Raw genomic sequence first — 25,107 nt, 5'->3', positions numbered from 1 at the left:
CTTTTGCATTTTTAAAATCAAGCTGTTTGCGGGGCGCCTGGGTGGCTTAGTCATTAAGCTCCTGCCTTCGGCTCAGGTCATGATCCCACAGTTCTGGGATCAAGCCCCACATCGGGCTCCCTGCTTAGCGGGAAGCCTGCTTCTCCCTCTCACACTCCTCCCGCTTGTGTTCCCTCTCTCACTGTGTCTTTCTCTGTCAAATAAATAAATAATATCTTTTTTTTTAAAAACATCAAGCTGTTTGTCCTCTTACTTAGTTGTTAGAATTCTTTATATATTCTTCAAACAAGTCCTTTACTAGATATGCTTGACCAATATTTTTGGTTTGTTTTTAACATTTACTTAACAGTGTTATTTAAAGAATAAAAGTTTTTCCTTTGTGGACGCCTGGGAGGCTCAGCTGGTTAAGCCGCTGCCTTCGGCTCAGGTCATGATCCCAGGTTCCTCTGGGATCAAGTCCCACATTGGGCTCTTTGCTCAGCAGGGAGCCTGCTTCTTTCTCAGCCTCTGCCTGCTGCTCTGCCTGCTTGTGTTCTCCCCCTCTCTCTCGCTGACAATTAAATAAACAAAATCTTTAAAAAATGAAAATTAAAAAAAGTTTTTCCTTTGATGATATTCAACCTATCACTTTTTTCTTTTATAGTTTGTGTTTTTTACAGAGTAACTCAAGGACACAAAGATTTTCTTCTAGAAATTTCATTTAAAAGTTTCACAAAAGAAAATCTCTTGTTAAAATTTTTAACAAGAGTACATATGAAAAGATGCTCAACATCACTCATCATCAGAGAAATGCAAATCCAAACCACAGTAGCACCTCATACTGGTCAGAATGGCTAATATCAGAAAGACAAGAAATAACAAATGTTGGTGAGGATGTGGAGAAAAGGGAATCCTTGTGCACTGTTGGCGGGAATGCAAACTGGTGCAGCCACTGGGGGAAATGGTATGGAGGTTCCTCAAAAAATTAAAAATAAGGGCCTCTCAGTGGCACAGTTGATTAACCGACTCAGTTTTGGCTTGTGTTCAGGTTCATGAGATCGAGTCCCATGTAGGGCTCTGTGCTCAGCAGGGAGTCTGCTTCAGATTCTCTTTCCCTGTCCCTCTGCCCCTCCCACTCATGTTCTCTCTCTTTCTAAAATAAATTTTTAAAAAATTAAAAATAAAACCATGTGACCCAGTAATTCTCTTCTGGGTATTTACCTGCAGAAAATGGAAATGAATTTAAAAAGATATATGCACATTCAGGTTTATTGTGGCATTATTTACAATAGCCAAGACATGGAAGCAACCCAAATGTCTATCAGTAGATGAGTGGATAAAGAAGATATGGTGTGTGTGTACATACAAATATATGTATATGTATGTATGTGTACACACACACACACACACATATATGTAATGAAATATCACTCAGCCATAAAAAAGAATGAAATCTTGTCATTCATGGCCACATGAACAGACCTGTAGAGGTATTATGCTAAGTGAAATAAGTCAGACAGAAAAAGACAAATACCATTTGATTTGATTTGATATAGAACCCATAAAACAAAACGAACAGAAATAGACTCATAAATACGGAGAAAAGCTGATGGCTGCTGGAGGGGAGGGCTGTGAGGATGGATGAAATAGGTGAAGGAAACGAAGAGGTACAGACTTCTAGTTACAAAATACATTCCGTCGCAGAGATGGAAAATATGCAAAGGGAATATAGTCAATAATACTGTAATAATTTTGTGTGGTAAAATATAGTTACTATACTCATCGTAGTAGGCATTTCATAACGTGTATAACTGCCCAATCTCGATGTTTTATCTAATACGTAGATAATGTTCTAGATAATGTTGTATGTCAACTATACTTGAATTAAAACTTTTTAAAATTTTATTTATTTATTTCAGAGAGAGAGAGATATCACAAGTAGGCAGAGAGGCAGGCAGAGAGAGGGGAAAGCGGGCTCCCTGCTGAGCAGAGAGCCCGATTCGGGGCTTGATCCTAGCACCCCGGCATCTGACCTGAGCCGAAGTTAGAGGCTTAACCCACTGAGACACCCAGGCACCTCTCCCCCCAAAATTTTTTAACAAGAGTTTTTGAGGCTCCTGCATGCCCTTTATCTCATTAATTACTCAGTTTTACTATTGCTTTGTTTCTTTCAAATTCAACTCCCTACATTACTAAGAAGTATTTCAGTTAGTCTGTTACAGAATTTGGAAAGATTTTTATCTTTTAACAGATTTCCCCCTACTCTTTAACCTAATAAATGGCATTTCGAAATGGGGCCAATGTTTTAGTCCCTCGGTTCTCCTCAAATTGACATAAACCCTCTGGACCCATGATGCCGGGTCTTAAAACAACAACAAAGTTCCAGAGCATGCACCTGCAGGTTAAGCCAAGGACAACAAACTACTTGCCCTTCTGGTTTTGAAGAAAAGCTTTTATTTTATTTTTTTTAAAGATTTTATTTATTTGAGAGAGAGCGAGAGAGAACATGAGCAGGAGGAAGAGGAAAAAGTGGGCTCCCCACTGAGCGGGGAGCCTGATGTAGGGCTCCATCCCAGGACTCTGGGATCATGACCTAAGCAGGAGGCCGACACCCAACCAACCCAGGCGCCCTGAGAAGAAGCTTTTATAAGATCAGTCTCACCTAAGAGAAGGCAGGAAACCATTATCTGATCATTCACTAGTTAAAAGAAAAGTTAGGCTTATAAAGGTTTAGCTGACAGTGACAAAAGTAATTCTCCATTTCTTAATTCAATCTGGATTCTCTCTGTTGCACCATTCTCTTTAAAACAAACAAGAGGGACGCCTGGGTGGCTCAGTCAGTTAAGCGGCTGCCTTCAGTTCAGGTCATGATCCCAGTGTCCTGGGATCGAGTCCCACATCAGACTCCTTGCTCGGCAGGGAGCCTGCTTCTCCCTCTGCCTCTGCCTGCCACTCTGCCTGCCACTCTGCCTGCCTGTGCGCGCTCTCTCTCTCTCTCTCTCCGACAAATAAATAAAAATAAAATCTTTTTTTAAAAAATAATAAAACAAACCAGAGTTTGTCAGACTTGAAATGAAGAGTGCATATGAAAGTGCAGTTCAGGTCCATCTGGCCCCTGGAATAGACTTTGCCATTCTCCGCACAGTTCAGAGTAAAGAGGAAAAGCGATTCAAAGCCAGTGTGCACAGAACAGAGAAACAAGGGTCAACTTAATCATTGCTCATTTTGTAACTTCCTGGGACATCTGGAGAAAAACAAAATTAAAAAACTGGCCCATCTATGCCAGTCGCAGTGTTTCATCTTCGTCAAGAAAACAGCAGCTTCACTTTACAACTCTCTCCTAACGTGGTTTTTTTTTTTTCTTTCTATTTACCAAACGAAATCTGTTGTGCCTGATCCACAGAATTAGGACAGGTCCCTGTGTTCCCACCCCATGGCAGCTTTTATGCTTAGGTGACCCTGGGCCACCGAATCTTGGCTATAACAGGAAAATTTTAAAACAAATTCCCTGAATCTGACAAGCCGTCTCCCTCAATAAGTCTAGGAGGGTGTTATTTCATTAACTGTGCATGAAGTGGCAGGCAAACGGCCAGATCTACAGCCCAGTGGGATGAAACTGGAATCATCACACATGCGCTTAAAAGCTAACAAAACTTCTACCTATACGGTCATCTATTCTACCATTATTTTTAAAGAAAATCATTTATCCACATCAGGGGAAAAAAACAGCAATCTTAAATGAGTATTTTATAGTTGTTCGTTTAAGATTCCAGGAAGAAAAATTCAATTAGCCACAGAAAGGGCAAACTGAGATGACTCGATTTGAAGGAGAAACTCAACACTTATGTAGTATTAAAACAAAACCTTTTTTGACCTAATAATCAATGTTACCAAACAAGGTCTATGATTTTCTTTGAATGCGTATTAAAAATCTATTAGATGCCCAACTTATGTTGGACCCTGAGGAGCCAAAATGAGTAAGATGATCCTGACCCCTTAGAAGAATACAGTTTCGCATAGAAGACACACAAGTAAACCACTGGGTGACAGTTCCATGTAGTAGAAGTCTATGAAGTGAGCACCTGGTGTCAGTGCATCCCAGGAAGGGCCCCACAATCAGGATTAGCTCTTAGCATCTCAGGAAACTTCAGCCCACCTTCCTGGGAGCAAAGCCGACTCCCTCACTGAGTTACCAGTGTTTGGGGAATTAAGGAGGTACAAAACACTACCTACATAGTATTGTCTATTCTCAGGGTCAATGACTTCCTCTCTTCAGCAACGGTCACAGGGGATTACTGAACTCTATACACAGCAGAGAGAAAGCTCATTGGAGACTCCAATCTATCAAAATTGCACATGGTCTAAATACAAGGCAGTATCCTGGTTTGGATCTTAGAACAGAAAAAGGCTTTTAGTGGAAAAACTTGTAAAACCCAAATAAAGTTGTAGTTCAGCTAATGGTATTGTACCAAAGTTAATTTCTTATTAGATGTGACAACATACCATGGTTATATACATATACATATATACACACATACACACACATACACACACACACACACACCACGATTAACCTAATGGTTAACATTAGGGGAAGAACTGGGTAAAAGATATACAGAAACTCTCTGTACTACCTTTGCAACTTTTCTATAAATCTAAAGCTACTCCAAATCCAAAATAAAATGTGATTTTTTAAAAATTACAACTTGTTCCTCTCTTTACATTCTCTTTGCCCCCGCTAGGATTCCTCCGATCATGCCTCCCTAATCCCTACCCAACCGAGGTAATGCTTGGTTAAAACATTTTTTTCCATTCCTTTTCAATCTTTTCTATAAATCCTTTACACTGCCCAGCTGAGTTCCCACCTTCACCAAGACATGAGAAACGAGATTATACCTAGGAGGTTTTGGTTTTTTTCTTCCTAATAGTTTTACCACATACACCAGGGGTATCCTTGGGAGTGGAGCCTCTCCAAGTGGACAAAAGAGGGGTTAAAATAATCTGAGCTGGATCTCTAGATAAGAGCAAGGGGACCCTGCAGAAAATGTATGTTGTATATCATTAGATTACCTTTACCTGATCTCTGGCCAAAAAGGATAATGAATAGAAAATACGAGGAACAGATGCTGACTACCCATATCTCAACACCAAAAGACAAACTGCACTGAAATGATGCTGCAGCTAGAAGCTCCGAAAAATGTGGTGCAAATTCTTCAACTATTCAGGGTAAGAGAAATTCATATTGAACAAAAATTCATATTAAAATCACATGGTGTGGCGCTTTGGTAGCTCAATCGGTTAAGTGTCCGACTTTTGATTTCAGCTCAGGTCATGATCTCAGGGTTGTAAGATCAAGACCTGTGTCCACGTGAGGTGTGGAGCCTTCTTGAATTCTCTCTCCCTCTATCTCTGCCCTCCCCCAGTTAAAAAATATATATATGGTACTCTTCAATACAGGCTAAATGATGCAACATACTTTTACCAAGACTGTCTGGTTTCTGATAACTAAATGAATACTCATCTCTATTAAGCCATAACTTGTAGAAGAGGCTTCAAGAGTCCCTAAGGAGGGTGCCTGGGTGGCTCAGTGGGTTAAGCCGCTGCCTTCGGCTCAGGTCATGATCTCAGGGTCCTGGGATCGAGGCCCGCGTCGGGCTCTCTACTCAGCAGGGAGCCTGCTTCCCTCTCTCTCTCTGCCTGCCTCTCCATCTACTTGTGATTTCTCTCTGTCAAATAAATAAATAAAATCTTTAAAAAAAAAAAAAAAGAGTCCCTAAGGAAAACATCGTGGTGATAGAACACCCTATTAAGGTGTCAAGCATGTGTGTGTGTGTGTGTGTGTGTGCGCACACATGTACCCATGGACATACACACAAACTACAACAAGATTAAGCAACGTCAACAGTTTGAAAATTATTATATAAAAGCATATTATTAGTGAAGGCTAAACATTCATGAAGACTTCAAAGGAAAAGAAACCAAAGAAGGAGAAACTGAAATTTAAGACTAAGCTATTTAATGACTAAAGTCGTTTCAAAAGTAAAATGATATACTAGAATCCGTTGAACTCATTAAGTCTAATATGATATATAGTATGTTGGAATATACGTAAAATATATATTACACAACAGTACTCTAACCGGGACCACTTCCGTAGAGATGAACAGGTAGAGTAATTCCTATCAAAGAGTTCAATTTGCGTTCGTCTGTTGAACAACCTTACCATCATTGATCTGCTCACAAGTCTATCTCCAATACAGGCCTGAGATCTTAAAGAGTAACAAGCACACTGCCTAGGGTAAAATGGGCCCTTAATACACACCTTCCGAATGAGCGAATGTGCAGCAGTAATATACCTCCGAGGTATCCTTACAAGCCACTTGGTATCAACACTTAGGAGCAGAACATGCTGTATACCATCTTACATATTTAGGAGGCAGTCAAACTCACTGAAAAATAATTACTACCAACTAATGTTGGGGAAAAAACTCATCACATGAGACATAAAAAGAAGTGTAAAAACTGTAACTTGAAAATGAAGAAAGTACCTGTGAATTCGTTTTCTTCCCTGGATCACCACAAAAGTCAATCTACCTTTAACTTCCTAATATGGAAATACAAGAGTTTCAAAAGAATCTTTCGTTAGCCATAATTTTATATAAAAAATGTGTTATTAACTTAAATTGGTAAGGAAGACCAATTAGTGGATGGAATGAAGTCCAAGCCCAATTATGTGTTCAAAACTGTGGGTTGAATGCCTTAAAAAATTCTTTCTCTTCAAGACTGCAGAAAAATACAAAACAACCCTCTTGACTGCTGAGAAGGACTAAAAGTATTTCTTTTTCTCACAAGTATGTAATCAAAAGCAATTACTTTCTGCTCCTACCCAACACAAAGCGATGCCATCTCCTCCCTCCCATCACCATCAAAACACGCTATGGAGCATCTCAGTACTTTAATCTTAGACTATAAGAATGTCAGATTGCAATAAAATTACAATCTGGCGAAAACATTTTTCTAAGTATGTTCTTATTCCCTGCGGTATTCCTATGCTAATTTAGGTCCCTCTCAAGTATTAATAAACAAGATAATTCTCCGAACAGGTATTCTAAATTGTTTTTTTTTTAATTTACTATTGTTCATGGATTCCAAAATTCATGGTACTAACATTAGCAGGACAGTATCTTTCTGTCAATGGCAGAATTTAAATGTGAATTACTATTTAAATTATATGCAATTTTCCCTCTGACCCTACCTATAATACCGGCCAACAACCAAATGTTTAAAATAAACAACTAGTCACATTTACTTAAAAAGGTTATTGCTGAATCACTGAAAGGTTCTAATGCATCCAAAAAGCGGTAGCTCTCAGCTCTAGCCATGAATGCAGCTTGCAGACAAGCTGTCTCAGAAAGATTAGGAACTTCCAGTGACGGCAAATGGGGTAAAGCAGAAGGCACATACGTTATCTGTAGATGGTTCACTAATAAAACTGTTTCAACATAAAAAACTCAGAGCCTACAAAATGCCTACAAGCCAAAAAGAAGAAGGAAGAAAAGTGTGTCTATATACAAGTCAACATGAGAAACCACCCTGTAATTGAGCTTTTCAAGAACTGTAAACCTCATAAGGTTCTTGGAGCTATTAACACATTCAAGTTCCAAAATAGAGCAACTATATTAAAATACAATTGGCATAAAATTCTAATGCTACCACATGTTGAAAGACACACAATAAATAATAATAGAAAACACTTCAATAGCGTTTTATCTGTGGTGGGCTCTGTTCTAGGGAGTTCACATTCTTATTCATTTACTCCTGATAACCTTCCTATAAGACAGGTTCTATTAAGATTATCTCCACTCTATGGATGAAGGAACTGAAGTACAGATAGATCAATTCACCCAATGCCATACAGCTAGTAAGAGGAAGAGCAGGAGTTTAATTCCATTGGTCAGGCTCCAAAGTTTACGTTAATCGATGCACCGTGTTTTATGAAATGGTCAGTTTTTTCTTTTTTTTAAACCTAATAACATTTTTGGATTTCAAACACTAGGATAGTTTTGTGCAATAAGAGATTACAGGCCTTGGAATCAAATCAAACCTGAACAAACCCTTGAACAAAGTCAAACCTCAGCTTCTGGTATGTAAAAGGCAGGCACTTAAGTTATGGTGAAGGTCAAAGTAGATAATGCAAGTGCCATGTATAGTATACAAGATAAGGGTTCTTAACCTTACCTTCACAGACATCAAGTGTCCACAGAAGGGCTTCAGAGTCTCTTTGTCTTACCAATTGTATGAAAAATGTTGTATGTGCCCCCCCCCCCTTTTAAGAATCGTCTCCGGCTGTCCACAAACCTTCAAGGGATATCTGGATCTCTGAAAGGTTAAGAACCACCAAAGTACACAGCAGTTACTCAAAAAAAATGGAAATTCTCTTTCCCTTCTTATTCTCAAAAACTGTCCCTTTTCCATTAAGGGTGACACAACAAGGCTTCCCAATAAATGTCAATTATTTCCCCACCATTTTCCTGGCTTGGTAACTAATAACATATGTAAAGCTTATGTCCCAATTTCCTAGAGATGGTCTAAAGAAGGCCCTCAAACGATGATTCATCCCTCTCTGCACCGAGATGAAACCATAGTATTTACTTGAGAAAATCGTGAGACTCATCCACCTAGCTGCACGAAGCACCATGTCAGCTAGGAGAACCGAGTAGGTAATAGAACCTCCCACCTGCACCCTAGAGACCTGAACCCCAGCACTGAGGGATGAGGAAAATGTGTTTCCCTAAACTAGTGGAAAACCCTAAAGTCTGTTCCCCCATCCCTGTCCTGCCTCTCTGGAACTCTGGTGCAGGGAGGTCCTGGGGCAGTGCCCCGAGCTACAGTGGGAAAGGAAAGAAACGTTACCAGAGCAGCGCGGTAGAGTCCCAGCTCTGCTGTCGGGGGCGGCGGCTGCAGCACCGCAGCAAGACTGGCCCAAGATCCTCCCTGTAGAGACCCCTGCACGGATCTCGGCTCCGGCTGGGAACCGGCTCCAAGCTTTTCCGTTTTCCAAAGCGGCTTCCGCTTCCGGGCTAGGCTTTGCAGGAAGCAGCATTTGGATGACGCAAAAGTGTCGCGCGATGGTGATTCCGGAAGAAACAAGAGTACGACGTGAACATGGTGAGGGGAGGGTTGGTGAAGTTATTTTGTTAGACCACGTTTTGGGAGAAGTCGAGCCAGTCAGCCGTTAGCCAAATTTCCTCTGTATTGCTCTTAATTATTTTCATTCTGATTGTAGTTCTAAACTGGCTCCTAAAGGTGCCTGCTATGCTGTAGCGAGTGGGGAGCGGAGGACCAGATTGGGGCACAGAGAATAAGAGATGGTGGGTATCTGAGGGAAGAAGGGAAGGGAATGGACAAAACAAGAGAAAGAACTCAAGAAGATACTATGTATTTCTAATTCTTTTAACTCTAAAATTTCTGTTTCAAGGGGAAGCAAAAGAAAGCAAGGAAGTATGCGACTATGAAGCGAATGCTTAGTCTCCGAGATCAGAGGCTGTGAGTATCTGGAATAAATCTATTCCCGAAGATAAAAGAGTTAGGAGGACAGAAGTAGTAAGAGTTTTGTCTTTATTTTGTGTTTACGTTTAAAGTTTTTGTTTCTTGGTTTTGTATAGCATAGGATAGTAGGCAAATGTGTAACAGCCACTTAGATGCTGAGCGATTACACTGGGGAAGGGGGTGGGAATTGAACATTTCTGAAGTGTTCGCTCTCTTCCACCGTTTTTATGTATTTTATCAATCATATCACATTTAAGCTCCCTTGAAGTTGGTAGGTTGGAATATCTTTGTGTTCTTGCCATTACCTTTCTTATAATCCCCAGTGGGGAAAAAATTTGTTAAGACTGTTGAAAAACGGTGAGGTCAGAGACCATGTTTGCCTTGTGTTCCCAGCATCTGCCACTTAAATATTTCTAAAAGAAAGAATGGGAAAACACCTAGATGTCTCTATTTTATAAATCTTACAAGAATCCAAACCACTGTGGGAGAGTGAAATGATACTCCCTATTGTAAGCTTCCTTGCTTCAGTGAAGAATAGACAAAGTTATGAAATAAGAAGTGGTCTTGGGGCACCTGGCTGACTCAGTAGATCACAGGACTGTTGATCTAGGGTGGTGAGTGCAAGCCCCACCTTGAGCCTAGAGCTTACTTTAGAAAGGAAGGAAAGGAAAGAGAGAAGAGAAAGACTGGTCTTCATTGTGTTTAATAACCTTAGAACAAAGAAATGCTCTTCAGTTCCTAAATTGTATTCTCAGCCTTTAGTATGTATGTGTTAGGTAATTTTTAGGGAATCTGCCTCTTTGATAATGTTTTATTCCAGCAAAGTGTTAAATTTTGTGTACGTGTTTTTACGTTTTTGTCTTTTATAAGAGACATATAGGGGAACCTTTTTGCTCCCTACTATTGGAACACTGGAGTCTTCAGAAGATAAATGTTAGCCTGTTTCTCCACTGCATTGAAATGGATTTTGACCCTTGATATGAAGAGCTTCTGACAAAGAAATGATAGTATAACTAACATTTATTTACCCATTAACAATTTTTTTAGATTTTATTTATTTATTTGTCAGAGAGAGACAGAGCACAAGCAGGGGAGTGTCATGCAGTGGGAGAAGCAGACTCCCACCTAAGCAGGGAGCCCTCGATGTGGGACTTGATCCCAGGACCCTGAGACCATGACCTGAGCGGAAGACAGAAGCTCAACTGACTGAGCAGCCCTGGTGTCCCCCGTTTAACAAGTTTTATGGATTATTGGTTAGAGATTTTTAAATTTCATTATGTTTAACTGATTAGTTACTTTCCGCCTACTTCCCACACAGTTCCACACAATTATGTATGCTTAGAAAGTGGGTGTAGGTATTAACATGAAGAAATGACAAAATAGGATTTCCTTTGTAAGCAAAAAAGAAGAAGAAGAAGAAAGACAGAAAGAAACTTTAAATGTTGAATGAGATTATAACTACAATGAGTTTTTCCTTCTCTCTTGCATTTAATTTACTTTCTTTTTTCCTAGTAAAGAAAAGGATAGATTAAAACCTAAAAAAAAGGAAAAGAAAGATCCCAGTGCACTCAAGGAAAGAGAAGTGTGAGTAATCAAAAATTTTAAGTTTTCCTTTAAACCTAGAAACCTGACATTTTAGAACCATGAAATCTTAGAAACCCAGGCTTTCCCTGAGCTGTTCTGTAAGCCATCTGAAAGTCTGGCACAACTATGCAAATGAAAGTGATATTGGTGAACGTGTATCCATTCTAGTAGTTGGAAGTTTTTGGATTTAATGGAGCAGTGAAATTTCCCCTAAAATCTTGGGGATTAGATCTAGAATTACTAATTTTTTTCCCTTTGCCATGATCTTGCAAAAGAAATATTATCATTGTTTAACACACCAGCATTGATGAAAGAATGTATCATCAAAAGTAGTAAGGACAAAATTTCAAGGTCATTCTTCTTTAAAAAATACACTTAATTTTATGAAACATCATCATATTTTCTTTGTTATCTCATTTTGCCCTAAATTGGTAATTTATATATCGTCACAGGATTTATTAGAATTTATTTCCAATCAATAAGGAAAAGGAGCTTAATTTATAGCAAACAGTTTAAAGCAGAGACTCCATTTGTATTGCTGATATCAAAGTATCAATGTAGACATTACTTTGTGTTTTGTGTCTTCTTCCTTCAGCCCCCAACATCCTTCCTGCTTATTCTTCCAATATAACACACAGCTGGGCCCACCTTACCACATCCTGGTTGATACCAACTTTATCAACTTTTCCATTAAAGCCAAACTTGACTTAGTACAGTCAATGATGGACTGTCTTTATGCCAAGTGTGAGTATCATAATTTTACATTTCATATCATTTATAAAGAATAATTATAATTATCTAAATACATGAAAAGAGGGGAGTGGGGTCTTAGTTATTTGGATTTCTGGTCATTTAATTTGCTCACTGTAGCAATGACCATTTACAGTGAGTTGAAATATAATGCAAACTTGACTGGAAATAATTAAACGTCACAATCAGAACATACTTAGACTGCTTTGATGTTACGGACATCAATTTGGAACATGGAATGGGAATTTTTTGTTTTAGAATTTCGGATTTTAAAATTCTGGGTAAATGAAAATTTATTAGTTTTTCAGAATTCTTTTACATCAAGGAGGAAACATTCTCCATTCTGCTCCTTTGTGGAAAAGCTAAATAAGATATTTTGCCATTTGTGGTCACAGAACTAGAAGTGATGCTGTTTCATGACTCCTAAGTTTATTCAGTATGGTATTTATTTGCACTACAAAGGACCAGAAGTAGGTTATTTGTACCTAGATGTGAGTTTACCATTAGTAGCTTTCCCTTGTGTTTGGGTGTCCCCTCCCTCAACTAATCTTCCTTCACTACCATGAGTAAGAAAAAGAAGAAAATCTAGGCCATGTACAAGGAAATCACTTCCTCATAGTGAGATCTGTTCTTGCATTTTGTGAGGGATTTACATTTATATTTTTTAATATATTTACATTTGTATTTTTTTACCTTTTTTTAAAGGTACAAATGAAAACTAGACTTATACTTTGCCATAAAGAATAAATTGAAGGAAAAAATTTGCATGTGCTTTAATTTTTAAAGGATGCTATATAATGAACATTTATAGAGTGATAGTAACGTAAATGTTGTTTATTGATTGAAAATAACAAGTTGGGAAGATGTGGTAAGAAATGTGATGAGTAAGAGATCTAAGTTCTTTAAATGCCGTAAAACTAATAAATACAAAAGTGCATAAATGTATTATATCAAGATATGAAGGTAACCACTAAATGAGAAAAACAGCTAATGAAGTAAAATAGTGGTCTCTGAGGATCTGAATTGGTGGGGTGGGAAAGGATTTTTTTCACACAGACTTTGCCATATTTCTTTTTAAGCTGTGGATGTGTAATACTTTAATTGGTTTAAGTTTGTTGGAATAATAAAGAAAAACAACCTGAGGGTTTTGAAGGGGTGGGGGGGAGGGGGGGAGGTTGGGGAGCCAGGTGGTGGGTATTAAGGAGGGCACGTATTGCATGGAGCATTGGATGAGGTGCAAAAACTATACTGTTACGCTGAAAAGATATTTTTAAAAATTAATTAATTAAAAAAAATAAAGAATAACCTGAAATGGGGACCCTACCTTCCAGTGAGAGTGGACTAGAGTGGCCTTGGATGAGGGAAGACAGTACATGTGGTAAACTTTAGTATTCCCATGGTGTTTTTTATGACTATAAATAAAGTGTGCTAGCTGCTTATCTAGAAATGCCGTGACCTACTTATAAATGAAATGGATGGAGGTTCAGGCATGGCCCTTTGAAGGCAAATTGTTTCCTTGACTCTATAGGTCCATCACTGTTATCTAAATGGTGACCATTTAGGAAAGCTCTCATCTGAGAGGAGTGCTTTCTCTGGATATGGATACCTTGGGAATATAGCTATAATGTGTACAGCTGAATGCTCTCACTGTGCCTTTTTTAGAAACAAACTTATTGGGATACCTCAAACTGACTGATGGCTCAGTCAGTTCAGCATCCGACTCTTGATTTTGGGTTAGGTCATGATCTCAGGGTTGTGGGATCGAACCCAGTATTGGGCTCTGTGCTGGACTTGGAACCTGCTTAAGATTCACCCTCTTCCTCTGCCTCTCCACCCATCTCTGCCTCTCTAAAAAAAAATAACAGTAATAATAAAATAAAAACTTTTTAAGGAAAATACCACTTTCTGCAGTCTTCTATATAACATAATACCTCAAAGGAAAGGTTGAAGAAATATTCAAATACAGTACAAATTCAGTTACCTAGGATATTCCTTGACTGTTTTTAAGCTGTAGCTATTTAATTTTTTCCCCCACTTGTCTTTATACCTGAAGGAAGACCTTTATCTTCCTCTTCCTTTGAAGATGCCCCTTTGGCCTTTTCACAGCTCCTGGTCCCATTCCTCCCTGAATTTCCAACAAGGGAGGATAGTTAGCTTTCTATCATCTTTCTTTTCTACCCATGAGGGTTCTTCCCTGCTACCTTCCCTTCCTTGATAGTCCTCTTCCTGGGCCTACCTTCCCGCTCCACATGCAAGCCCTTGGTTGGTTTACTGCTATGTGGTTCTGAAATTGACCCTCTTAAGTTGCATATTGCCCTCTGACTCCATGACTGTTTGATCTTACTGATTTCGTACCTCCATTTTACAACTGTTTCTTCTTCTGGATATTGTACTTTAGTTTAGAATTTAACTTTGTCCACATTCAAAAATATTTCTGTACTTGTGGAAAAAATCTAGCATAAAAACATTAAAGCCCCCTATAACGCCTTTCCTCGGGGAGGGACAGTTTTTATTTTTACTTTTTAGGCTTTTTTTGTTTTGTTTTGTTTTGTTTTGTTTTCTCCTTAATAGGCTCCACACCCAGTGTGGAGCCCAGTGTGGGACCTGAGCTCATGGCCCTTAGATCAAGGCCTGAGCTGAAATCAAGGGTCAGATGCTTTACCAACTGAGCCATCTAGATATCCCTCTAAAACGTAATATAAAATCTCTGTAAATTATAAGTTAATTTTGTTTATTTTATTAATGAAAATGGATCCTAGATTATTACAATTTGTCTTTGTGCCTTTTTAAGCAACTTGGAGACATAAATTCACATACCATTTAAAGTGTATGATTCCATGGCTTTTAGCGTATTCAAAATCAATTTTAGAATATTTTACTACCCAGAAAGAAACTCTGAACCCTCTAACCATCATCCCCAAGCCTTTCCTCTTTCCCTCCCTAGACAACCACTAACTTGCCATATGTCTCTATAGATTTACCTATTTTGGACATTTCCTTAAAATGAGATCATAAAATATTTTGTCCTCTTACATTTAGCATGCTTTCAAGACTAAATGTTAAAGCCTGTATCAATACATCATTTCTTTAGAGTACCAAATAACATTCCATTATATGGCTAGATAACTCAACCATTTTTTTCTTACTTTTACATTGAGCAAATAACAAATAAATTTTTTAAGGGGTATTTATTTATTAGAGAGAGAGCATGCGCACGCTCAAGTGGTGAGGAGAAGGCAGAGGAATAGGGAGAGGCAGGCTCCTGCTGAACAGGGACCGCCCCCAACCCAGTGCAGAGCTTGACCCAGGACCTTGGGATCATGACCTGAGTGGAAGGCAGACACTCAACCAACTGAACCAGCCAGGTGCCCCTTGAACAAAATATATCTTGAACATTTTGCTGTGTCAGTATATGTAGTGGATTTTATTCTTTTTTTTAAGTTTTCATAGTACTTATATAATTTTTAAAAATTAATATTCTATTTGATACTTGGATTACTTGCAGTTTTAACCTTACTATAAATAAGGCTGTAGTGGATATCAGTGTAATTATGTCTCTGTTAGGGTGGAGTAGTTCTGTAGGATACATTTCTAGGAAACTGTATTGCAATTTCAAGGGGTTCATATATTTTCTTACTTTAACATATTGCAAAATTGCCCTAAAATAGTAATACATATTTTTATACTTACTAACTTAGAGTGAGAATACCTGTTTCCTCAATATTGGGTATTTTCCTTGTTTAATCTTTGCCACTCTAATAGGTAGAAAATGAAATCTTGTTTCAGTTTATAGCTCTTTAGGAGTGAGATTGAGCACCCTTATGTTTGTTGACCATTGTATGTCTTCCTCTATGACCTGAATATTAACTGAAATGTAGCATGGTGTTAACCATGCTATAAACAAACTATAAACAAAATCCAGTCTATAAACAAACTGAGGGTTGCTGGAGGGGAGGGGGGATGGGAAGGATGGGGTGGCTGGGTGATGGACATTGGGGAGGGTAAGTGCTATGGTGAGTGCTGTGAATTGTGTAAGACTGATGATTCACAGACCTGGACCCCTGGGGCAAATAGTTCATTATATGTTAAGAAAATTAAAATTAAAAAAATAAATCTCAACACATAGGGAGAAAGAGGTAACTAGCGATGTGCTAGGATTAAGTATTGCTCTTAAGAAAAAAAAGAATCCAGTCTATAGCCTGACAGTCTCTATTCAAGTCTTGGCTTCACCCTTTGCTTCTACTTAACTTCTTTGTGCCTTAGGTTCCTGATCTGTAAAATGGGGATGATAATAATAACAACGCTACCTGATAGGAATTATTCGGAATAAGAAGTGAGATATCCTCCTAAAGTGCTTGGCCCAGTGGCTGGCAAATAGCACATAACATAACAAGCACATAACGTAACAAGTTCTTTGTATATGAAAGAAATTTGCCCTTTGATGAAGGTGTAGAAGTACTTTTCCTAGTTTATTTTTATTTTAATATGACTTCCATCGCTGTCAAACAGAAGTTTTCTATTTTTATGGAATTGAATTTACATTTTCTGAATAATTGTTTGGTTTCTTTGGGCTCATATTTAAATATTTTTCCATCTAGAATTTATTTTAATGTAGAAAGGATGACAGGGATCGAGCTTAATTTTTTCCCCCAGGCACATTCATGACACTTTATCAATCTGTAGTGTGGAACTGGGATGGTTCAGTTCTCTACTTTCCTCATCAATAGGGATTTTATTCACCTCTTGTTCTTACTGTTCATTTCAGTGTGTTATTCTGCTGTCATTCCAGAAGCCTAATGGGTCTTTTAAAGACTCTGAATGGGATATAATTCAGAGAGAGTAAAACCAGTTTCTTTACAGGTTCTGTTATCAATATGTATTTTTTTCCTGGCAGGTATCCCTTGTATAACTGACTGTGTAATGGCTGAAATTGAGAAACTGGGGCAGAAGTATCGAGTGGCTCTAAGGTAGGAAGGAGCTGGTCTAGATTGGTGTACACAAGATTCTTGTGATCCTCCTTCATCTGTTTGCTGTCTGAAGATTTCTTGGATAATTACTTCAAATAAAAACCATACAAAACTAGTTAACTATTCATGATCAAGAAAGCAAACATTTGGGGCGCCTAGGTGCCTCAGTCAATAAGCATCTGCCTTCGGCTCAGGTCATGATACCAGGGTCCTGGGATCGAGCCACATCAGACTCCCTGCTCGGTGGGAGGCCTGCTTCTCTCTCTCCCACTCCCCCAGCTTGTATTCCCTCTCTCACTCACTCTCTGTGTCAAATAAATAAATAAAATATTTTTTAAAAAGAAAGAAAGCAAACATTTGAAGGTTAAAGAATTTAAAGATTTTATTTGAGAGAGAGAAAGAGCATGAGCTGGGGTGCAGGGGTGCCGTGGGCAGAGGAAGAGAGAGAAACAGGCTCCCCCTTGAGCAGGAAGCTGGTCACGCTGTGGGGGTCTATCCCAGGAGCCCCAAATCAGGACCTGAGCCGAAGTCAGACACTTAACTGATTGAGCCACCTAGGCGTCCCTAAGCTGCAGTTTTTTGAATGAAGTTAGTCCTATTGGTCTTGTAGGCCTCCTTTTAAGTTCCTCTGGATTTTCAATTAGAAAGTGTCTTTTTATTAGCTATCTAGATATCTTTTAGAATCTCATACTTAAAGGAGTCACATTTTGAGTTTTGAGCTTACTCTAGAAAGTTCACTTGAATTAAAACTAGGGGTTCCCAAAGTATGGTCCATGGACCCCTAGAAGTCCCAGACACCTTTGCGCAGGGAGCCTAACAAAACTATTTTCATAATAATATGAAGACGTTGTCTCTTCACTGTGCTGACATTTGTACTGAGGGCAGAAGTACTGGTGCCTTAGTACCAGTCAAGATAGTGGACCCAAATAATGCTGGTAGACTTTGTATTCTTCACTGCCCCTCACTAGCAGTTAAAAACAACAAAAACAACACAGGGGTGCCTGGCTGGCTCAGTCGGTAGAGCATACAACTTTTGATCTCGGGATTATAAATTTGAGCCGTAAATTGGGTTCAGAGATTACTTAAAAAAATAAAATATTTAAAACAAAAACAACAAAAAAATCTCAGAGTCCCTTAAGAATATCCTTGATGAAGTAGTAAAATTTGTTGACTTTGTTAAATCTCAACCTTAGAGTAGACATCGGTTTTCCTTGTGATGAAGTGTAAAATACACCTAAAACACTTCTGCCACATCCCAAGAGTGAAGGTTGTTGCCTCAGTGAAAAGCATTTGTGTGCTTGTTTGAGTTGTGAGCCAGACCAGCTACCTTTTCATGGAATGTCATTTTTATGCGAAGAGTAACTGACAAACACTGATTTTTCAGACTAAATTTGCAGATAGATAGTTTCTCAAAAATTAATGCAGTACATCTGTTACTTCAGGGAAAATCTTCACTGTATTAGCTGCCAATGATAAAATTCAAGTTTTGAAGTGAAAATTAGAGTTTTGAAAAATCACAAGCTTATCACATTCCCAATACTAAAAGACCTTTCTGTTGAGACAATGAAGATACTGAGTATGATTTTTTTTTTTTGGTAATTTTGTAATGAAATGTGTTAATACTTTGGAAAATTTGTATAATTCAATGAGTTGGCATTTTCCAAATGATCAGTGAATAATATTACAAAATCATGCATGGGTAAAACATTCAATCAAGGTCCAAGATGTACCAGTGAATTTGTGTGTCTCTGTGTGTGTCACCTTTTAAAGGTGTACATTATATGCTATAAAATTCACCAAGTTTAATGATATAATTTGATGGGTTGGGCAAATGTGTACAGTTATGGAACCACCCTCATAGTCATGAAATAGAACATTTCCAACCTTCTAGAAGTGTGATTCCGTTTACATGAAATTCCAGAAAAGACAAAACTGTGCTAATAGAATACTGTAGTTAGCTGAAGCTGAGCGTGGGAAAAGTGGATTAACTGCAAAGGGACACAGGGAACCTTTTGTAGTGACAGAGATGTTTTATATCTCAATTGTGGAGATAGGTGACATGGATATCTGAATTTGTCAAAACGCATCAAATTTTGCATGTGTTAGTGAATTTTATTATATTTCATTTATATGTAATAAAGCTAGTTTTTTTTTTTTAAGGCAAAGAAAAATGGAAAAAAATAAAAATGGAAACCCAGTATATAAGAATGGTAGCACTGTTTAGCTGAAAGGGAAAGTGATAAATTATTAAAATATTATCTTTTGGAATGGAGAGGGGTGGGGGGTTGGGTGAGCCTGGTGTGGATATTGTGGAGGGCACGTATTGCATGGAGCACTGAGTGTGGTACATAAACAGTGAATGCTAGAACACTGAAAAGAAATAAAATAAAATAAAATGGAAAAAAAGTATATATATATATATATAGGGGCACCTGGGTGGCTCAGTGGGTTAGGCCTCTGCCTTCAGCTCATGTCATGGTCTCGGGGACCTGGGATTGAGCCCTGCATCGGGCTCTCTGCTCAGCAGGGAACCTGCTTCTCCCTCTCTGTCTGCCTGCCTCTCTGCCTACTTGTGATCTCTCTCTCTGTCAAATAAATAAAATCTTTAAATATATATATATATATATATATATATATATGTATATGTATAGTCACTATGGAAAGAAACAAAATTGGATTTCCCTCTTTCACAAAAATCATTTCCAGGTAGATTAAGTATCTAGACTTTTATAGAAAATACAGAGAATATTTTCATGATTTTGGAGTGGGCAGGGCTTTCTGAAGGAGTCCAAGCCATAATAGAAAACTAACTGATCTGATTATATTGCTGTTGAATACTGGGGCACCTGGGTGGCTCAGTCTGTTAAGCGTCTGCCTTGGGCTCAGGTCTTAGGGTCCTGGAATCGAGCCCTGCCTCGGGCTCTCTGCTTATTTGCAGGGAGGCTGCTTCTCCCTCTCTCTCTGCCCCTCCCTCTGCTTGTGGTCTCTCACACTCTCCGTCAAATAAATAAATAAAATCTTAAAAAAAAAGAGAAGTTGAATACTACTTTATAACAAAAGGTAGCACAAACAAAGCAAAACAGTTAAGTCACAGATAGTGAGAAGATACTAGTAATGCATATAATCAACAAAGTGCTTAGTTTCAAAATATATAAAAAACTACAAATCTATGAGAAAAAGACAAAATCCTTAAATTCACAAGGAGATATCATTTCATATGCAGCCGATTGGCAAGAATTGAAAAGTCTACTTAACAATGCCGTGGATAGTTGAGACTGGGGACCAGTGGGAATTCTCATATTTGACAGATACGGATGTAAAGTGGACAGTCACTTTGGAGAGCAGTTTGGCAGTATCATTGCAGAAGGTTTTGTCTTCCCAGCCCTGTTTCACTCTCCTCTGCACAGACACTCTCTCCCGACCAGGAAGAGGTGCTTGCTCTTCCCTGAACACCAATGACCCAATTTATAGATGGTTGGTGCCCTGTTTCGAATGTGCCTGCCCATGGAATATTCTTCCATCTTTATTTTATTTAACATCCATGTAATTTTTTTTTTAAGTGTACCAAATTCACAGTGACTTAGCTCTGAACTACTGCAATGTGGAGCATTTTTCTTGCACTTGGTACCTATGTGCTGCCTTGTAGTTTTATTCAGTTTGTGACTCATCATTACATAGTAGGAAGAACATGGTTCTGGGAATCACAGACTTGGGGTTTTTATTTTTTCAAAATTGCATGAAAATAACATGTTTGATTTGTTAAACATGTACATATGATAAAAAGTTAAAGTCCCCCTGCATATTCACACTTTGTCCATTCTTCCACCCTAATGGTGACAACTGAGAAGCGTTAGTGTATTCTTTTTTAGACCTTTTTTCTAAGCAAATGCAAGTGTAGATAAAGACAAGGAAAGAAATTTGTATTTTCTTTTTTTAAAAAAATTATTTATTTGACAGAGCGATCACAAGTAGGCAGAGAGGGGAGGGGGTCAGGGCCGGGGGCCGGGGGGAGCAGTCTCCCTGCTGAGCAGACATCCCAGTGTGATGCGGGGCTCCATCCCAGGATCCTGAAGTCATGACCTGAGCCAAAGGCAGAGGCTCAACCCACTGAGCCACCCAGGAGCCCCAGAAATTTGTATTTTCTTAATTGAATCATAGATGTATATTGTTCAATGACTTTCTTTATGCAACGGTTTGAATTTTTTTGAGTTTATTCAACAAGCCTTCTGTGTTGGTACAGACAGCCCTACCTCATTTTTCTTAAACAGGGTGGGGCATCAGAATGTATTTAACTTTTTTTATGTTGCTGATGGATAATCAGATGATCTGCAGTTTTCCACTATTATAAAGTATTCTGTAGTGGGTCCTTGTGCCTATACTCTTGCAGATTTGTGTAAGACAGCTTCTGAAAGTGAAATGGCTAGGTTAGAATTATTTGGTTTTGAATCCCAGCTTTTTCCACCTGTGTACTTTGAACAAATTAATTAATCTCTCTGCATCTGCTTCCTCATTTGTAAAATGGAAACATAATTAATTCAGAGTTCTCTGAAGATTACATGACCTAAGGCACAGCAGCCTCTCCCTCAGTTGTCTTTCCAATCAGAAGATAGGGTGCGGGAGGCAAGGGGTGTCTTAGAGTCCCCACATAAACCAAGTCACTCTTATTTTACAGATCAAGAGTCAGAAAGTTACCTGGTTGGCTGTCATTGTTAATCCACTTTTGTAACCCTTTAGGATTGCCAAGGATCCAAGATTTGAACGATTACCATGCACGCACAAAGGAACCTATGCAGATGACTGCTTAGTGCAGAGAGTAACTCAGGTATCACCAGTTTTTAAATGTTCACTTTGTGCTTCACAGGAAGCGTAGGTGTCCTCACTAACTTGAGGAAGTGGATTGGAAATGTATACTGTAACTGTAATGGGAAAATCACAGGCTTGGGGAGGAGACACAGGTTTCAAGCCTCAGCACCTGCATTTATTTGTATGTGATTTGGGGCCCTTACTGATTCTTTATTCCACAACTCATCCCTATAAAATACTCTGAGTGAGTGTACATATAATATCAGGTTTCACCTCCCTGAGTCAGAAATCATCCATTTCTGTTATTCCCCATGCAGGAATTTTGTTTCTTTCCACCATGCCTAAGCAAGAGTGTTTCTCAGTTACATCTGAGTGTCCCAGGATGCTGTCTTACAAGTACCCTGGAGTAACTAGGTTTTTGATTCTTCTTCTCTGGCCTCCTTGTCAAGCAGGACAAGAACTTCTGCTATTGGTTGCCCTTTCTAGACCCTCCTCCCCTGGGGATAACCGTCTTCACCTGGTGACCACACTGCCATCCCTTTAGCCACCCCATCCCATGGGTGGAGACAGCATTTACCTTAACTTCCCACAGCACAGCTGTCACCAGGCTACAACTCTTTTCAGAATTGATTGGGAGATTGGGGTATGATGGAAGTAAAATCTAATACAGCTGGCAGCTAAATGCTTTCACAACTGCTAGGCTCAGACTTGTCCTAGAGTTCCATTCTGATGATGTCCTGGCTGAGGAAGTGGCCTACCTCCACCACTAGGAGGTCTCAGAGTAGGCCCACGCTCAGAGATTGCAGGAAAGGCAAAAGCTGGGCCCTCCGATCTAAGACATTTACTCAGCCTTTGCATTGAGTCTTTTGGGGTATTACTCCAAATCAAGAAATTGCCTGCCCTAAATATGAAAGTACCTTCCACTTATGAGACAAAAAACAATTTGCTGCTTTAAATAGTTTCTCTACCTTCTCCCCCTCAAGAGTCTTAGAACTACATTTCCCCTGGGCAACTTGTTAAATGTTTTGTAAATATGAGCTCCTTGATCATAGTAGGTACTCAACAAATTGTTTAACCTTTCCTTTGCTATTTACTGTGAAAATGAGTAATTCTCTAGATTAGCCAGTATACCATTATTCAGTGTCAAGTAGACTCAATGTGTGAACACTCATTGGCGTCTTTTACAGCACAAGTGTTACATTGTGGCCACAGTTGACCGAGACCTTAAACGAAGGATCCGGAAGATTCCTGGAGTTCCCATCATGTACATTTCTAACCATAGGTGAGAACTGTCGCTTGGGGGAAGCGATTAAAAGTATAGACAGCTGATATCAATTTAATAGATAGCTGATATCAATTAAAAATGAGGTCAGGTTATAGGAAGATCTGAAAGCAATTGTTGTATCAAATGCATACATAGTTACATTTGAAAAAGTGAGACAAAGTAATAAGAACAAGGGCAAAAGATAAAACTAGGATTTGGGGATGAGGCAGACATTCCTATTGCTACAATAAGATTACCAGAAGAAATGGAGATGTGTAGCTTTAAATACAAAGCAGTAATTTGAATTACACTAATCTTTTTGGCCAGAAATACCTTTTTTTTTTTTTTGAAAGCCTAGTATATGTGATCAGCACCTCATTTGGGAAATTAAAAGCTTATTAAAAAATAAAAACTGGTCTTTATCTTGCTTGGATGTTTCCATGTTAGTGCTCAGTCTCTTACTGTCTCGCTTTTCAACCTGGGAAGAACACAGTATTGTGGGAAGAATATGGGCTGGGAGGAGCTGGGCTTACCTGGACTTAGCGCCTGGCTCCTTTACTTGTTAACTTTCGATTTTGAAGAATAAAGATAATATAATTAAGTCAGCTTTTTGCTAAAAATCACTCACTACGTTATCCCTTTAAAATGTACCCACTGACAGAAAGGATTCACAGTGGGGAGGTGAAAGTGTTGCAGTCAGTAAAGGATGGGTTTTTAGGTGGGTTCTGGACCCATCTTTCTTACCAGTGTTAATTTTTTGTCCTGATTAGGTACAACATTGAGCGGATGCCAGATGATTATGGAGCCCCTCGGTTCTAATTCTTAAAAGTTAGAGTTCTCTGCCTTCCTTTACCAACTCTTTCTATTGCTGGTTCATATTAGCAACATGCTATAGCATGAATTATTCTTCTTACCCTTTTCCTGTTATGAGCTTAGTATAATTAAATACACTCACTTTTTGGTATTGTTTTGAAATTGATATTTTGTATCATTTTAAATATTGTTGCATTTTCTTATAAATCAGATGATTGCTCATATAATTTGGTGGTGGTTGTTTTATATCGATTTACTCAACATATATTTATTACGGTTATCTTTGGTACTTAATAAGATATGGTCCTTCCCTGAAAACTTTCGTATTATAATAGAGGAAAGAGAAACATGTATGTGAATAAATATAGTCATATAATGGCACCAAGTTAAAGGTATGAGCGGATAGACCCGTATATGAGAAAAGAATGATTTCTTTCTACTTGGTTGGAATGGGGAGGGAGGTAAGGCTAGAGGTAGTTATATTTGAGTTAATCTTTAAAAGTGAATAAGTGCTCACCCAGCATATGAACAAAGAAATGAGGCATAAGAAACATATGAACAAAAGTACGGAGACTTGGATGTTCCATGGAATGATTGCTTGGCCTGTGCAGACACTATCATACGGTTTTTCTAACTAGAACATGGGGAAAAGAGATCGATCCTGCATCTGAGACTCCAGGGGAGGGAGGTAACTGGGAGGGGACCTTATATGACATGGTAAAGGGTTTGGACTTGATTGTGAAGTCAACAGGAACTTATTAAAATTTTAAGTAAGGTGAATAATAAGATCAGATTAGATATTTTAAATGTTCACAAGGTAGTGTAAGAATAGAGAAATAAAACATTGAAGTAGAATTGAAAGTCCATAAACTGATATATTTATGACAAGTTGGTATATTATCAAGGTGGTATTTCAAATCTGGAACAAGGACATTTTATTGAAATGCCAAATAGTGTGGAGTAATTCTTAGTGGGGTTAGACTTCTGATTCCACCACTTACTATCTGTATGAATTGGGCACAGTATAACCATTTGGTGCCTTCCTTGCTACCTCTTTAAAATGTGTGGTCTAAGAAAAAATAAAATAAAATGTGTTGTCTAATCCTCAAAACAAGTCTGATAAGATGGAATGAAATCAAATAGTACATGACAATTTAGGTATTGCTCAGTAAATGCCGGTGATTATTATAGTATCATAATGGCTAGTGGGCTATCCATTTGAGAAAAGTTCTTGTATTCCTACTTTATATCCTTCATGAGAATACATTTCAAGTGGGTCAAAGGTCTAAACTTTTTTTTTTAAGCTGTGGAAGTCTTAGGAAAAGCACAAAAAATGCCTATAATCTTTGTATAGAATTCTCAAGTAAGATGGAGAATTTAAAAGCCATAAAAAAAAAA

General features: G+C 38.5%; 2 protein-coding genes across 6 annotated transcripts in view; one reads left to right on the top strand and one right to left on the bottom strand.

The window, feature by feature from the left end:
• The window catches only part of AREL1 (apoptosis resistant E3 ubiquitin protein ligase 1), a 45,992-nt gene extending 36,945 nt beyond the window's left edge, over positions 1–9,047 (bottom strand). For all 3 annotated transcript variants that reach the window (XM_059373743.1, XM_059373744.1, XM_059373745.1), the window contains exon 1: positions 8,893–9,047. The gene's annotated coding sequence lies outside the window, so the exon portion shown is untranslated. The remainder of the gene's footprint in view (positions 1–8,892) is intronic.
• A 21-nt stretch (positions 9,048–9,068) lies between these two features.
• Positions 9,069–23,936, top strand: FCF1 (FCF1 rRNA-processing protein). Of its 3 annotated transcripts, XM_059373740.1 has the most exons (9): positions 9,100–9,147; positions 9,266–9,350; positions 9,458–9,525; positions 11,041–11,112; positions 11,708–11,856; positions 16,757–16,829; positions 21,564–21,651; positions 22,820–22,914; positions 23,667–23,936. In XM_059373740.1, exons 2-9 carry the CDS (start codon positions 9,348–9,350, stop codon positions 23,713–23,715), a joined length of 597 nt encoding a protein of 198 aa, XP_059229723.1. In that variant the 5' UTR covers positions 9,100–9,147; positions 9,266–9,347; the 3' UTR covers positions 23,716–23,936. The 3 variants fall into 3 exon arrangements, with proteins under 3 accessions (XP_059229724.1, XP_059229723.1, XP_059229722.1); XM_059373741.1 differs by lacking the exon at positions 9,266–9,350 and having other exon boundaries at positions 9,069–9,147; XM_059373739.1 differs by lacking the exon at positions 9,100–9,147 and having other exon boundaries at positions 9,154–9,350.
• The last annotated feature ends 1,171 nt before the right edge of the window (positions 23,937–25,107 follow it).

Source organism: Mustela nigripes, chromosome 13, assembly GCF_022355385.1.
Source record: "Mustela nigripes isolate SB6536 chromosome 13, MUSNIG.SB6536, whole genome shotgun sequence".
NCBI classification, from domain to species: domain Eukaryota; kingdom Metazoa; phylum Chordata; class Mammalia; order Carnivora; family Mustelidae; genus Mustela; species Mustela nigripes.
Note: the sequence above shows the minus strand (reverse complement) of the source record. Positions and strands in the feature narration are given on the sequence as shown.

What these genes read in the sequence shown, in the direction of transcription:
- FCF1 (XM_059373741.1), top strand. An exon ending in TAGTGCAGAGAGTAACTCAG is followed by an intron (nt 21,652 to 22,819) that starts GTATCACCAGTT and finishes CGTCTTTTACAG; the next exon opens with CACAAGTGTTACATTGTGGC. An exon ending in ATGTACATTTCTAACCATAG is followed by an intron (nt 22,915 to 23,666) that starts GTGAGAACTGTC and finishes TGTCCTGATTAG; the next exon opens with GTACAACATTGAGCGGATGC.